This window comes from Artemia franciscana, chromosome 14, assembly GCF_032884065.1.
Source record: "Artemia franciscana chromosome 14, ASM3288406v1, whole genome shotgun sequence".
Taxonomy (NCBI): Eukaryota; Metazoa; Arthropoda; class Branchiopoda; order Anostraca; family Artemiidae; genus Artemia; species Artemia franciscana.
In genome coordinates, this window is record NC_088876.1 from 1,795,193 (window position 1) to 1,812,756 (window position 17,564).

The 17,564-nt window shown below is 33.2% G+C and overlaps 1 protein-coding gene across 1 annotated transcript in view; it reads left to right on the top strand.

Annotated features, from left to right (window-relative positions):
- LOC136035167 (trypsin-1-like) overlaps window positions 1-17,564 on the top strand; it is a 54,134-nt gene that overhangs the window by 16,950 nt on the left and 19,620 nt on the right. Inside the window, exons 4-9 of the mRNA XM_065716736.1 lie at window positions 163-287; window positions 5,824-5,904; window positions 8,637-8,811; window positions 10,695-10,984; window positions 14,448-14,593; window positions 16,528-16,651. Coding sequence (XP_065572808.1) covers window positions 163-287; window positions 5,824-5,904; window positions 8,637-8,811; window positions 10,695-10,984; window positions 14,448-14,593; window positions 16,528-16,651 — 941 coding nt within the window. The remainder of the gene's footprint in view (window positions 1-162; window positions 288-5,823; window positions 5,905-8,636; window positions 8,812-10,694; window positions 10,985-14,447; window positions 14,594-16,527; window positions 16,652-17,564) is intronic.

Genomic DNA, 17,564 nt, shown 5'->3' on the forward strand with positions numbered 1-17,564 from the left:
TTCATAGTTCTTTTTTATAGTTCTTTCTTCTTTCATAGTTTTTAATTTTTTAATTTCGGAATGCCTTTTTTTCATCGAGATCCAATCTGATTCGTTTTGCCTTGGTTGAGACAGTTTTATTGTACTCTTCTCATAATCAGGTCAAAAAATTTCAATTTGTAGGTATTGTGGAAATAAGATGATGCCATCTATGCTAGCATCAGATACAGGTGATATGGAATTAATTCTCCAGAAAAGGAAAAACATAAATCTTATACAAGGCTCTTCTTGTTCAGTTACTTGCAAAGGTAAGTACCAAAAATTTATTTCGCCTCTTATAAATTTCTATTCATTAAAAAAAAAACTTGGTAGTTCAATAGACTGTACATAACATTTTTTGTTAACCTGAATGCCCTATCGAATGGTGCAATGTATATTTTGGCATCTTGTAAGCTATTAAAAAGAGAAAGTTTTTTCAACCAAAAGTATGGAGCAACATTAAAACGAACAGAAATTATTACGTATGAGGGAGTCAACCCCTCCTCAATACCTCGTTCTTTGCGCTAATGTGTTTTAGAACTTTTAAAAAGCTTATTATTCTAATTAATAGTGTTTCAGGAGTTTTTCTTAAAGAATTGGGACGATAATTGAAACTTTTTTATGAAAAGCGAAGTATTGAGGAATGAATCTTAAACTTACTAAACTAAGTGAATCTTATATATTTGGAATCGGCATAATAAGCCTATTCTTTTGATATATCTATTGATGTCAAAATTCTTTTTTTTAGATTTTTGGTTGCTATGAAGCAACCAAAGCTGCGAGCCGCGTCGCTCATTACTTAAAGTTCGTTACCACGAACTGTTATTATTTTATTACGTGGAAGCAACTATCATAAGCCCTGAAGGGTTGCGTAAAGGGTATCACAAACCATAAACTTGACATTTTTAGTCAAAATGAATTCGCAAGAAAACTTTTCAAAACAGAAAACAAACATAAATGAGACCAAAACATTAAGACATAAAAGCAGTAATGCCAATTTCCAAGAATTAGGGGGAGGGGTATTTTTTCGCGGTTTTTTCATGAAGATACAAAAAAGGTATTTAAAAATCTGGGGAGAGTATTTCGTTTTTTTCTTACAAACATCAAAAACAAGAAGAACAATAGGGAATTCTCTTCGTAAGACAGTGGAAATCAAAATTTGAATGAATGTTTCGACCCTATGTCCAAGGGCTGTCCCTTGGACGAGGGCTGTCCTTTGTTTTTATTGGTCCCTAAGGACAAGGGCTGTCCTTTGTTTTTATTGGTCCCTAAGGACAAGGGCTGTCCTTTGTTTTTATTGGTCCCTAAGGACAAGGGCTGTCCTTTGTTTTTATTGGTCCCTAAGGACAAGGGCTGTCCTTTGTTTTTATTGGTCCCTAAGGACAAGGGCTGTCCTTTGTTTTTATTGGTCCCTACGACCAATAAAACTAAAACGATTTTGTTTATTCAGTGCAATTCGTTGAAATTTAAGAAGAATAATTAAAAACACGTTTTATTGCAAATCTTGCCGTTTTGGCAGCTAACCTTAAAGATTTATTTGTGACTTGTTCTGTGTTAATATCTACCGTTTTTTCTAAATATTTTGTAAGATAGTTTTAATTAAATTTGTGTATAGAGCATTAAGTGAAGATTCCTCCAAGTCACTATTAGAAGGAAATATAAGGAAATGATAATATAAAGAAATATTATCATTAATCTTAAGTCTGATTTTAGTTTCCTCTTGAACTACCTGTTTTATGCCTAGGTCATTGCTAATAAGGGTGGACTCTTCAGGAAGTATTCTGTGGTTTGGATTTTCAAACACATGTCTGCTTAAAGCAGAATCAAAAGAAACAGAAGCAACTTTAGAGTTTGGTGATATCACCTTTACGCTGTTGCAGGCTGTTGTATCCTATTTTATTTATTAGTTTTGCATTTAACCATAAACTGAAAAGACACACCCGCAAAATCAATGGTAGTTTACCAGGTGAGAATTCCGATAAGCCCTCAAATATAATCTACATCCTATCCATCCCAAAAATCACTACGAATCTCAAAAACGGCTACACACAAAATAATCTGTATGCAGTGTTTACCAATAATTTTAAAACCATAAATTTCCTAAATTTGGGTAAAGATGAAACCTCAGTTACTCGCCAAAGAGAGGTCTATCAAATACCATGCAACTGTGGCAACTACTATATAGGTAGAACTCACCAGGATTTAGAGAAATGCCTACAACAGCATAAAGATGACATTACCAAAGCTCTAAATTATATTATTGTTAATCTTTTTTTATTCTGCTTTAAGCAGCCATGTTTTGAAAATCCTAGCCATAAAATACTTTTTGAAGAATCTGCCCTTATTAGCAATGACCTAGGAATAAAACAGGCAGCTCGAGAAGCAATTGAAATCATAAGGAAATGATAATATAAAAATTTGGGTAAAGAAGCCAAAGAGAGGTCTATCAAATACCATGCAACTGTGGCAACTACTATATAGGTAGAACTCACCAGGATCTAATATTCCTACTGTTTCTTTTGATTCTACTTTAAGCTGTTTTTTATTTAAGAATCCTAGCCACAAAATTCTTTTTGAAGAATTCGTCGTTATTAGCAATGACCAAGGTATTAAGCAGGTAGCTCGAGAAGCAATTGAAATCAGACTTAGGATTAATATTAATATTTCCTCCAATAGGGACTTGGGGGAATATTGTCTATGGACTCAACAAGTTTTTTACGCACAAGTTTAAATAAAGGCGATCTTATATGATATTTGAAAAAAAACAGTAGATAAAACAGTTCGTGGTAACGAATTGTAAGGAGCGACCTGGCTCAATAGTAACCGAAACTCTAAGGAACAGAACTTTGATACGGATAGATACATCAAAATATTCGAATTTTTATGCCGAATATAAATATATAAAATTTATTAGGTTTAGTCTTACTCATGAAAAGTTACAAGTCTGAGAAAATTTGCCTTATTTTAAAAAAAAAGGGAAACACCCCCCGTAAAAGTCATTAAATCTCAATGAAAATCACACCATCAGGTTCATCGTATCAGAGAACCCCACTGTATAGGTTTCAAGCTCCTATATTCAAGAAAGTGGAATTATGTATTTTTAACCTGAAGAAAAATCATAGATGCGTGTTTTCTTCCCGAGGGTGATTCTATCGGCCCAGTGGTCCTAGAATGTCGCGAGAGGGCTTATTCTAACGGAAATTAAAAGAATTAGTGCCCTTTTTAAGAGACCAAAAAAATCGAAAACAACGAGTCCCACGCTTATTTTTTTTTCCCAACCGGATTAAGTTTTGAGATAACCATTTTGCTCAGCATAGTCCAAATATCTAATAACTATGTCTTTGAGGACGACTTAATCCCCCACAGTCCCCGAGGAAAGGGCTACAAGTTTTGAACTTTCCCCATTGTTAACATATAGTATTGGTTATTGGGAAGTATACAGACGTTTTCAGGGAGGATTTTTTCTGGTGTGTATGTGGGGGGATGAGTTTTGTGGGAGGATCTTTGCATGGAGGAATTTATCATGCAAGTATATAATTTCCATGAAGGGGGCGCTGGATTTTGCAACATTATTTTAAAAAACAGTGTGAAATTAAATAAGACACAATTTTTTTATTTTTCAATTAAAAGTAGGGAGTAACACTAAAACATAAAAGGAACGGAAATTATTACGTGTACTAGGGGGTTCTTCTTACCCTCCTCAATACCTCGCTTTTTACGCTAAGTGTTTTTAGTAATTTCCAAAAGAGCTATTTATTCTATTTAAACGACCTTTGTGATTCAAGGGTCATTCTCAAAGAATTGAAACAGAATTAGAACTTTAGCGTAAAGAGCGAGATATTGACGAAGGGGAGAACCCCTCATATACGCAATAAGAATATACGAATATAGAAGTTCGTTAGGTAAGTTAATTCGTAAGTTACGTAGAGTTATTACTAATAGAAATGTTTGTAAATGAAATTAAAAGTTCTAGTGGCCTTTTTGAATAACCAAAAAATCTGTGGGCAACTATATCCCTTCTCCCACTTCTTTTTTCTCAAAATTGTCCGCAAAATTTTGAGAAAGCTTTTTAGCCAAAAAAGGAAAATTAATATGCAAATTTCGTTTTAATTATTCATTTACGGTTAGCCAAAATCAAAACTTGTATTTATTCAAAAAAGTTCAGAAACTAAAGAAGAAAAACAAGTTTTTTAACTGAAAGTAAGGAGCGAAATTAAAGCTTGACACGAACGGAAATTATTCCGTATATAAAAGGGGCTATCCCTTCCTCAACGCCCTGTTCTTTACGCTAAAGTTTGACTCTGTCTATCTACTCTATTTTATAAAGTGTTAAAACACTTTTGCGTAAAGAGCGGGGTGTTCAGGAGGGAACAGTCCCTTTCATATACGGAATAAAGTCTTATCGTTTTAAGTTTTAATGTCACTTTTAATTTTCAGTTAAAAAAAACTTGTTTTTTTTATTTAATATGAACACAGAACTAGTCACAAATAGACACAATGTTTTCATTTTAATTTTTGTTTGGGAGAAATGTCTTTTCATGTGTTGAGGCAATTCAACTGACTGGGGACGGGATAAGGGCAAAAGGATTACTAGAGGGTAGAAAGAACGTGATAGGGGTTGCCTTTTGAGGAAAATTTCTTTGTTCCGATAGTTGAGTAATTTATTTTTTTGCGAAACAGAGTCATAATCTAGTTTTCTATACTCCGGAGTTTCTAAAATTTTTTTTTCAATTTTCGTTTCTCACGATCCTCGAAAGCTCGTGATCTTTTAAAATAGAACATCATCTTTCCTTAAGTCCGATCTCTACCTAAACTTGAGGCAAAGAACTAAAGGCTACAGCACGGCATCTAACCATTTAGATGTGGATTAAATTCTTATTATCAGTATTTATCGATTCCATTTAATAGATTCTCTATTTGATTTATTTATTGTAGACCCCTTCTACTAAAAACATGATATAAAACTATTCAATCAGAATATCTGTTAAGTTAAAAATTGTATCAAAAGAGGAAAATAAGGAATATTCCTAATTATATACTGGTAAAAACCAATCATCTGATACTGCTCACGCTTCCTGAGAAAACTTCCTGGTATCATTCCGAATCGGATATATTATATCGATCATGTTTCTAATATACAAAATCTGATAAAAAGAACTCGTTCTTCTGCGTCTCCTCGGAAATTACCTTAGACCTTAGATCCTCCTGTGCCTCTAGAGGCACCCAGGACATCCACGAGCAGCCACTAGTCATCCTTCATGTTTTCCGCAGCAAGAATATCTTCCCACGTTGGTTGAAGGGAAGCATTTATGTTTCGCAGGTCCGTCTGGTAGGTGCGCTTGAGCGTATTGCTTGGCCTGCCGCTTCTTCTTCTTTCTTCGGGTTGCCTCTGGAACGTCACTTTTGGGATCTGGGATTCGTCCATACGAAGTACATGCCCCATATTTTTCCACCGACGTGTCCTAATGACATCTGTCACTATGTTGTGTCCGGTCATTCGTCTCACCTTGTCATTAGAGACTTTTGTGACCACTGGGATCATTTTCATTTGCAATTTGGTTTTCCTCCGCTGTCTCGGAAATAGAATGATTAAAATATGTTTTTAAACTATTATATTGAATAGACAGTTTAATTAGGACTGCTTGAGCTATATAAGCCTATAGACAAAATGGTAATTATTCCAATTCCTTAACAAAGCCTTTTGTCCCTTCTTAAAAAAATTTTCACCATTTTATGTCTCTATAATTTAATCTCTAAAACATGCCTCTACACATTTTATTTCTAAATGTATTTTTATTTTTTCAGCTTCAGTGGCTCACGTAATAACAACTGAGGAAGCACTAACAACCCGACATGCTGGTTCTTCAGATAACTACTTAAATTGCTGTAAGCTTCTTCTGTTTTTAGTATTATTATTATTCCAATCAGTGGTTTCTAATTTCAATAAATATCATTTATTAAATAACATAATTCACACGTCCCCTGTAATACCGGGAAATCAAACTTTGAAAATTTAATAGATTTGGATATATATTGATAATTTATACTGAGAAGGGAGGGCCAATAGATCCACAAAAACAACAAAGAAAATTTTCTTTGTCACCTCAGAACGGGTCTTTGAAAAGAACCTAGAAAAAATAGCATATACCCAGCTATCAATAGCAAAATAGGTATACCCGATCTCTGAACTCCTTTCCTAAAATGTACTAAACAGAGAGATATACATTTATTTAAAAAAAAGAAAACAAACACTATTCGCCTTTCGCCTGCCAAGAAAGGCAATAAGCTTGGAAGGGCAAGTGAGGTAATCACCCCAATAAAATTAAAACCACATTCATTCGCGCTGCTCAACACACAAAAAACTCGATTGATGAAGAGAGAAAGGCAAAAACAAGAAGAAGATAGAAAAAAAAATATTAACAGCAAAAGAAAATCAAGGAAATTCCTTGAACAGAATGACAACCTGGAGTGGGTTTGACATCAAAATCACTCACGAGATAAAACCAACTTCTTTGCCCATGCGTTGAAAGCCGGAAGACTAGGCGCATTTTTCACACACTCGGGCAATATATTCCAAACAAGGGGATCATGACGCCGAATCACAAAAGATGCCCGAGTGGTGCTCCGAAAGTTATGATTTAAGTTATCAGCTTTTCTTGTATTATGATAATGACGGTCTAAAAGTAAAAAAAAAAAATCAGTAAAAAAAAGTATAAAAAAAGTTTTTTAGCATAAAAAAGGAAAAAAATTAAAAGTAAAAAAAAACAAAAACAATATTAGAAGGTAGGAAAAGATAAAATCCTAAGTTGACCACTCGCCTTCCACTTTCTAAACCAATCAAAATAATCGTCAACATCATATTTAGAAAATAATTCATTTTTCTCAACCTTATAAATTCAATTACGCTAAATCTATTTTCAATTTTCAAACCCAACAAATTCCACAGTTTGACACCACTATAAGCTATAGGATTCTTTGACCTAGACTTAACCAAATTATCAACATAAAATTCATAGGCCCTATACCATGGGAATGTGCATCATTATTATTGGTGAATAAACCAATAAATGTGCTGGACTTCTTTTCTGCTTCATTATGAAATCTTTTCTGCTTATCTTTTCTGCTACCTTTTCTGCTTGGACTCTGCAGAGTCTTCTGCTTTTTATTTTCTGCTGGACTTCTTTTCTGCTTAATTATGAAATCTTTTCTGCTTATCTTTTCTCCTATCTTTTCTGCTTAATTATGAAATCTTTTCTGCTTATCTTTTCTGCTATCTTTTCTGCTTAATTATTGGTGAATAAACCAATAAACGTGCTGGACTTTTTTTCTGCTTAATTATGAAATCACAAGTTTGAAACAATTTTGCAGTACGACAATATGAAAATAGACTTCATGAGCTCATAAATACAATCGAAATGTGAACAACCGTAAGACGAAAAGGTTTATTATGTTAAGTAAAGTTAGGGACAGAGGTATAATTTGCAATAGGGCAGAGGAGGCAACTGCACTCTCATAAGACTCAAGATCCATTTATCAGTTTTCACTGTCATTTGCATTTCATTTGTGAAAATTGAGCGAGAAGAAAAAGCTGGCATTAATTCCCCCTCCTCATTGCCGACGTTACTATCTCCCACTTATGCTACACCTTTCATGTCACTCCACAATGCCATGGTGTATTCCAGTCATAAAGATTGAACATATTTTCATGACTCTGATTTCTGCAAGATGTAATACCAATCCATTTTTTGAAGAATAGTGAATGAGTTTTAATTTAAAAATCTCCATTGGGGAAATAGGCCCAAGGGCCTCACTTTGTGACAACAATGACAAACATTCTAGCATTTCCTTGCCAGTTATTTTTAAATTGCAAAAAAAAAATCGAAAATGAATTGGGGAGGAGAGAGAAGATCTAAAGGGGTAAGGGGATAGTGGCTCAAGGACCATACTCTGGAACTCTTAATTGTATAAATGAAAAATTTTGATATGATTCAAATTTTTTTCGATCAGTTTGCATTTCAAGTTCTGATAATTTAGCTGATTCAATCTTTCAAACTTCAAATTTATCTTTTGTTTGTTAGAAAATAAGTTTTTTGTATTTTTTTTGTTTTCTGACTCTGTTTTTGTTTTTTATATATTTGTTTTTGTGAATATGTCTTGTTTCTTATTGTTTAATTTTTTTGTTTTGTTTTTTATACGCTTTTTTTTAATAGGGTTTTTTATATATTTGTTTTGTATATGTTTTTTATTCAGAAAAATATATTTTCTGGATAAAAATTGGAGCAAAGGTGGCATATTGTAGCTAGAAAATACGGAATGATTCTCAGGTAAGCTTTGATGCTTATTGGCCTCAAGTAGCTTGTTATTATACTTAAGTATAAGGCAACAAGTACAACAAGAAATTTGTACTTGAGGAAAAATTAAGTACCAGTTTTGCCCTTAAACAACACTTCAGGCACAAATGCTTAAAGTGCTAGTTCAAACTGCAGCTAATCTAAAGTGATATAATTAGCCTATCAACACTGGGTAATTCTCCGAATGAGGTCAAGGATTACAACTGCTCTCCCCGGAGTGATTTACTTCTATTAAAGTTAATAATAGGGGAACTCTTGTTACTTTAGCCTGCGGCTATTCACTGGATGACTCAGAAGGAAGGATTGTTGGCGGCAGTGAAGCTCCAATAGGAAAGTATCCTTGGATGGCGGCGCTCATTTTTAGAACTGGAACAAGACCCTTTTGCGGTGCCAGTCTTCTTAATGACAGATATGCTGTTACTGCTGCACACTGTATTATGGGGTGAGTGCTTAATCAGTTCGTACTTCAATATACTTAAATATATGTAATATATACTTAAATATATCAAATATAATTAATAAGTATTACACTGAAATGTACTTAAATATGTGGGGTAAGTACTTAAATATATATGCTGCTGCACGCTTTCTGTTGTTCAAATATCTAGTTGAATCTTGCTGCCAGACCAACTGTATCATTAGGTTGATGCTGAATACCTTGATTTACTTGCTGAAACACTTGGTAAAAGGGAAGTAACTTTTCCTGAAAGATTAAGCTTTAAGCTGTGGCGATTAAAATAGTCAAAGGTCATTAGGGGAATTGGCTTTAAAGTTTAAATACTTCCTTTCCGAACAAGAAACTTGATACATAAATATTTCAAGTTCATCAACACGGTGGCTCTTGCATCTTAACTTACTGCAGTAAGAAGCTGTTTAAAAGGTTTGACTTATGTATGGTAAAGGTTTGAGAGATTATGTATGTTATGACTGTTATAAATTTTTTTTAATAAACCTGAATGAACTGACTGAAATAGAGCTAAGATACATATGATTTCACGCTACAAGCATTTTCAAAGTATAAAACATGACATTAATAGGCTAATGAAATTATTCCCACTATCTATAAGGAATTCTTTCAATTTTCCACCTAAGGCAATAAGTGTTTATAGCTTATATTGGTCGTATCATTATATAAATGCGATAAAAATATTAGACTGTAAACTTCTTAATAAAAATAAACACAGCTTAATTCATTTATGATAAAGACAACACTGAGAAAGACATATTTACTAGAACATAAGGAACATAGGTCTAGGACATATATCCTTGACCATGCATAATATAAGATACTTAGTCAGTAAATATAATTAAACAAACATTTTTACTCAAGCAAAGACTATGTACAGACCATAAGCAATAGGCTCTAAGTACCAAGGATATAAGGCAATACAAATTATTTTTTGCCCCTTGACCCATTTTCAAAACTGAGAAATTATTAGGGTAGTACCACATTTTGTCAGGGTTCCAACGCTGAACCATGATATTATATGAGAAAAACTATAAGACTTATTTCTTAAGTCTTCAAGTACATTTGCCATTAAGCCAATGGTCTTTTGAATGATTTTTGCCATTAGTAATCCAAAATTTTCTTAAAAATCTTAAACTTCAGGTGAAGAAAAATAACTCAGTTATTAAGCTTCCAGGTGAAAAAGTGAACCCGTCTGCCAACAGATTATTGTAGCATCAAAGGAGCAAAAATGTTTATGTTTTGGATCTTTTAATAGTTTAGTTGATAAAATGCAATATTTTACGTAATAAAATATTATTTTAAAGAAAATGTCTCTCATTTTAAGGTATTTTGAGTAAAAACTTAAAATACGTGTAGGAAAATAACTTTTACTGATTATAAAACTGGTCACTGATAATGATACTGATAACTTTCACTGATTGATAGTATATTTCACTGATTGTAACTGATTCACTGATTATTACGATTATAATAAGATTATAATACTGATTATAAATAACTGATAACTGATTATAATACGGAAAATAACACTGATATAATAGTTGATAATATATCAACTGATTACTTTCACTGATATAATTCACTGATTATAACTGATTATGATTATAATTTCACTGATTATAACTTTCACTGATACACTGATTATATATTTCACTATTTAGAAGCCCAAAATGTCTTCAGCAAGCCTTCAACAACAAAAAAAGTAACTTATTCTGCTGTATTTATTACAAAAAACTTGTTACAGCATAAATTACTCAAATTAAAAGTGGTAATTAGCAAAGTTACTACTATCTATTATGAGAGATTTTGGTTAAACTCAGTTAAAATATATTTTTCTCTAATCTTCTTATTTACAGGAGCATCCAGCCCGAAGATGTTGATTTAATACTCAGAGACCATGACTATAAAAGGTCAAAGGAGGTTTACGGTCAAGAGAGTGTTCGAGTTTTAATATCAGAGTTTATCCCGCATCCAGAATTTTCAAAAAAGAATATCGACAACGATATTGCTTTGGTTAAGCTCGAAGATCCAATCCCCCTGGACTCACCAGAATTTCGGACAATTGTTCCAGTATGCCTTCCTGAAATGGCCAACAGAATACTTGGAAAAGATTTAAGTGTCACGGGATGGGGAACAACCGCTGAAAGTAAGGTCATCATATTTTTGCTGTGTTATTCTTGTTCTTCGATGAAGACACAGAAAAATATTTAAAAGTTAAATCTATGTTTAGGGATATCATGAAAATCATCGGGAAAAAGTAAAAAACGAAACACTGAAGGTTAAAGGGTAATATTTATTTTTGCTACAATTTTAAAAATACATTAAAAGTATTTAAAGGTGCATATACACAAATGAAAACAAAAACTATGATTTACTTTTAATAGTAAATAATGATGACTATGAGATCTTTCTCAACAGTATCAATAGCAAATATTTTAATATGTTAAGCTATATTTCACAGGCTATGTGTAATATGTAATCTTATGTCACACAGGATGTATATTATACCATAAGTAAATGTCACATCACATGGCAAGGATCATATGTCATGTTAGATTGTAATACTGATGAATGTCAAAAGTTATATATCATAATTAAAACAATGTGTTAACGACCATGTGTAATTTTGACCTCAGTTCAGATCCCTTTCAGGTCTCAAAATATATGTTCTACATGATCTGAATTGAAATAATAATTTTAGTGTTAAATGGGAAATATTTGTCACTTGAGAGTCTCGTTAAAAGACTTTTTTTTGCTGCTATGGGTCGTGGCTAGTTCTTTATCTAGACTAGAAGACAGTTAGCAGTAATAATAATTAATAGATTTTCTTTAACAATCGCGTTCTAAAACTCCAGATCATCGGCAGTGCAATAGCGCTGCCTAAGTAAAGACCAAAATGGGCACAATGAATTATTGCCAAGACACTTCGTATGGAAGGATATGTCTTGAAAACTTCAGAAGAGGCTAATTAAATTGAAAATTAAAAGTTTTAGTGCCCTTTTTAAGAGTCAAAAGCGATTGGAGGGTAACCAGGGCCAGGAGGTCCTCCTCCTAAGCACCTATTCCAACAAAGACATCTGATCAAAATCTTGAGATAGTCATCTTGTTCTGCATAGCTGAAAGGCTCAGCAACTACGCCTCTAGGTATGACAACCCTCCCCCACAGACTATGCCATTCTCCGATTCTATATATACAATATCCGTTATCAATGGGGAGGGGGGCATTATGGCCTTTGGTGTCCAAAGTGCCCAAAGGCATTCAGATGAAGCTTCAACAGGTTGTTTATAACAGGCTGTTATAACAGGCATACAGGTTGTCAAAAATGTGCTTAAGCTTTTATCCTAAGAACGGCTTAGAGTGACAAGTTGAGCCTTCTAGGGTGTTTCGACAGGGTGTGTCGACAGGGATGTTGAACGAGGCAAAACGCACTCTCTGCATACTGCTGCAACTGCTACTATTGTTACTACTTTTGTTACTGATACTACTGTTACGACGACTACTATGTTTAAACACCCTATGTGAATACAAATTTCCAAAAGGGCTATATATCATCAAAAGGGCTATCAGTAATATTCCAGGAATGGTTAGGGTATTAAAGTGAAACTTTCAGGACATGTTAAGGGGTATATTGAACTAAACAAAAGGCTCTATGTGCATGCTACTACTACTACTACTACTACAATAGCACTTTTAAAGCTAAGGGTAGTACGACTAAGGGTAAACAAGCCATATGGATACAGGTGCATGATGAACTAATGAAACTCTGATGAACTGAGTAAACTCTATGTGCATACTACGTGTACTAGTAGTGGCACAAAAATAACATTTCAGACCACACTGCCTTTCCCATTGACAGAATTTAACAAACGAGAATATAGTGAAAACAGGTAAAATATTATTTATTTATTTCTAACCCCTCAAAAAATAAAATAAAAGTACACAGAGACGTGGTACATAGAAAAAACGACAAAAAAGGAATAAAAGAAAGGAAAAAAGAAACATCACAACTATTTATTAATGAAGAACATCTTTATAGAACATCTTTATATTAATAAAGAACATCTTTATTAATAAAGAAGTATCGACTAATACAGAACAATTAATAAAGAAAATCTATAAAACGCTGAACAGCTTTTACATACATATAACTTTTTAAACAAAGCAGTGGACAAAACAAAGAAGTAACAAGTTTTAAATAATAAGCAGTTTTCCAATATTTAAAAATGTAATAAATATTTAAAAATAAGCAAATTTAAATGTTTTGACATCACTTCTGGAAGCCCTTATCAAGGGAAAGAAACAAAAAACAAAATGAATCAAGCGAAATTGAAAAACTTACAAAGAAAAGAAAAACAAAAACAGTAAACAAAACTCTCATCTTATCAACTTCTAATATCACGATGCAAATAGCACGAACATGCTCAGCAGCAAGATAAATTAGGTAGACTTTGATACAGTTGGTTTTTGAAACATCTTAATAGCCTCCAACATCGCCATGCAAATTGCATGATTACACACGACAGGAAGACAAGTTTGGTTGCCTTTGGTACAATTTGAGTCTGATAAATGAGTTAATGGTAACTCAATTTGCGGCTTACTGAACACAAAGCACATTTTAAAATTTCTCTCTTTTATAACTTTTACAAATCTAATATTATTAAGACTATTATTAAGACTGAGTTAATGGTAACTCAATTTGCGCCTTACTGAACACAAAGCACATTTTAAAATTTCTCTCTTTTATAAATTTTATAAATCTAATATTATTAAGACTATTATTAAGACTGAGTTAATGGTAACTCAATTTGCGCCTTACTGAACACAAAGCACATTTTAAAATTTCTCTTTTCTATAAATTTTACAAATCTAATATTATTCAGACTTTCATGAATGAATATTAGTATACCAAACTGTCAACCCATATTCATTTGTTTTTTTAGTGATCTTGGCGATGATGGGGATTTTTTTTTTCCTTTTTTCGATATAATGAGAAATAGAAACACACAGCTAGAAGTAAGGATTGTTTAGAGTAAAGTGTTAATTAAGTTCTGACCTTTAGAGGGAACGTGGGTGTCAGCCCTATTCCTCTTAGTTTTTGCTCATTTTGAGTTTGACTCGGTTATCCACTATAATTTCTGCTCGTTTTGGGTGTATTTTATTTATTTATGGTGATTTAGGTTAGTTTTACCCTTAAAATATTGTTCGGCGTCATTTCTGCTCATCTTCGGTTTAGTATAGCTCATTACTTTATTGAAAAATTTATTTTTTAGAAAAAAGACCAAATATATTATACCAGAAAATTTGAAACACCAAATATAAACTATCACCAGATGATAGAAACAGATAGAATAAAACGACAAAAATTTTAATATAAGGACAGAAAAACTTAACTGTTAGGGCTGTATATTAGGTACTGAATTTGTTGTTATTAGCCGTTTTCTATTAAAGTTAATTAAAAATAATTAACTATAACAAATTAATATAAATACAAAAACAATTGTATTCCTTTAGTTTTTAATATAAAACTAATTATAATTAATTTTAATAATTATAAAAATTGATAATTGGCTTTTGGAACGGCCCTTGAGTAAATTGCTTTTTTTCTCAGGAGGAAAGCACTCGTCATTCTTAAGAGAGACGGAAGTGACCGTATTACCTCATTCTCAATGTCGAAGATCGTACTCTGGAATTATTCGAATATCAGAGCGCATGCTCTGTGCATCGTGGGAAAGTGGTGGAAGGGATGCTTGCCAAGTAAGTAATTTATTTTTCTACTTGCTTAATCAAAGTACCATTTTATACAACGCCATTTTTATACAATTTTTTACAATATTTATTTTTTACACATTTTTTTTACAAATTTTACAATAGTATTTACAATACTTTATACAATTTTTATTCAATTTTATACATTTTATACAAAGTACCATTTTTATACAACGCCGAAAAAACCTGCAGAGTCTTCCAGAAGATAAACTGGTATAGACAGAAAAGAAGAGAAGATAAACAGAAAAATAAACTGGTATATTGCATACCTGGGGGTAATAAAACGTGAAAAATGAATATTAACCAATATTCTAAAAGGAAAGAGTTTTGATACCAATCAAACAGTTCGTGGTAACGAACTGTAAGCAAGGAGCGACCCGGCTCAATAGTAACTGAAACTCTGAAAAACAGAATTTTGATACCAATAGATATATAAAAAGAAATTGACTTATTATACTGATGTCAAATATATAAATCTCATAAAGTTTGGTCTTACCGATTAAAGATTACGAGCTTGAGGAAAGTTGCCTAATTTTCGAAAAAGGGGAAACACCCCCTAAAAGTCATAGAATCTTAATAAAATCACACCACGTATTCAGAAAACCTTAGTGTTTCAGCGTATGAGAAAACCTTGGTGTAGAGGTTTCAAGCTCCTATTTGCAAAAATGTATAATTTTGCATTTTTTGCCTGAAGAAAGATCATTTTTTTCAGGGGTTATTGTTTCGACCCAGTGTTCCTTTAATATCCCGAGAGGGCTCAACTTGAAGGAAATTAAAAGTTCTAGTTCCCTTTTAAGTGACCCATAAGAATGGAGGGTGTCTAGGACCCTCCTCCACCCCCTTTCCTCAAAATCATCCGATAAAAATGTTGAGATAGCCATTTTGTTCATTATAGTTGAAAGGTCCAACAACTATATCTTTGGGCATAGCATGACCCCCTCCCCCGCCAACCCCAGGGGGAAGGTCCTTAAGTTATAAAATTTGCCCATTGCGTACGTAATGGGTGCGTACGCAATGGGCAATGTGGAGTGAAATGCATGTCACTCCACAATGCCGAACTAGAGTCAACCTGTTGAGGTTCTCTCATGCTAATTCACGGTGGGAGAGTAAATTTGCAATAATATTGACTAGTTGCAAATATATATGCAACTAGTCACGGCTGGGAGGGATCCGTGCTTTTAGCGGTGAATATGGGCATGAGAAAGGGCTAAATTGTTGGTACATGTTCAGCGATTGATTATCGCCAGAGAAATAGTCTAACCATTCAAAGACTTTAAGCATAACACCTGAGTTACGACCTTTTGAAAACCCGTATGCACACTCCGTGTTTTTAATTAGTTCAACACTCCCCTCACCATTCTCTGAATGGCTCACCTGAACGCCCTACGTGTGTCTGGATCGTGAAGGTCATACATGCCCACCATTCTCAATAATATATACTAGTTTATATGTAAATAAGGGGCGAATTGCCTAAATCACCCCTGAGGGTCACGCTGGGGTTGAAATCCTAAAGACTTGCCGTACCTTTCAACAATTCTGAACATAATAGCCGTCTCGAAGTTTTGATTGGATTTGTTTTGAGAAATGATGGGCGTGGGTGGGGGGAGGCTGGTGGGACAGTAAGCTCTTACCTGCAATCATAAGACGTTATAATATACCTTAGAGTATTCTAATGCTACCTTAGAACGTTCTGATACCAGCAGAACGTTAAATTCACAATGTTTTATGTCTGTTTTAATTTATGTCCGTTTTAGTTCTGTTTTATAGTATTCATGCCCATTTAAATTTATAATATTTTATATACATATATTAAATATAATAATACTTTATGAGCGTTTTAATGCTATCATAGAGTCTTAAATTTATAATATTTAATGTCCAGCAGAAAATAAATTTTTTAATCGAATCTTCTTTTATTATAGGGTGACTCTGGAGGACCTCTTGTTCTCAAGAGCTCAGAAGGCTACTATGAACTTATGGGCGTTGTGTCGTTCGGGTTCGGCTGCGGAAGGCAAAAATATCCCGGAATTTACACCAGGGTTTCAAGTTAGTATCATTATTCTATTAAGTAATAAAAAACTACACATGCACATAAAACCGCGTTTACCCACACTGCGATGTCTAAAAAAGCGTTGTTTTTTTTTTCAAAAAATGGTAGGTTTAAGTGCTCTTAGTTTATGCAAGTAATTGCCTGTTTAGCTCCTAAATGTCACTAAAACTGGTTTACACTAAAACCTTCGGTGTTTAGTCCTCCTTAGGGTCTAAACTTGGCTTAGTAGCTTGCTAACTGCAGGACACAAAGGCATCTAAAGTAGGGAAAGCAGGTTATTATTTCCAGCATCCGTTGAAAATTAGTAAATATATTATTTTCCTCTATATGAGATAAAGCAAAAATTAACAGTTTCTATACATTAAAATGTTTTCTAAACTTTTTAGCAAAAATAAATGTTTAATGCTATGACAAAGCGAAAAATGTAAATCTTGAAAACAATGAGTCTTGAAAACAATGGCCGGTAGAAAGAAGAAAAAGAATAATCGAACAGATATTTCACCGTATATATTGTAAATTTTCATAAGAATTAATATTCTAAAATGTCAATAAAAATGTCAACGTCAACGCCAAAATGTCATATATAGAGTAGCAAACACCTATCATAAGATCAGGTGAAGTAAATTTTAAAAGAATGAATCTATGACCGTAAACTTTAAAAAAAAACAAGAACGATATGGAAAAGCGTGCCAATGATGGTAACATTAAATATAAGAGGAGGAGATTATCTGAGTTTCCTGGTGTAGTGGACTGCATGACTAAATAGTCCAGACAAGAAACACTTCTCTTGGGGGCTCAATTATTAGAGAAAAGGCTGAAAACTTCTCCAAATTTCCAGGACATGATAATCTTGCCAGTAATGGTTGCTCGAGAAATTTAAAAAGAGGCAGAATATTACATTTAAGATAG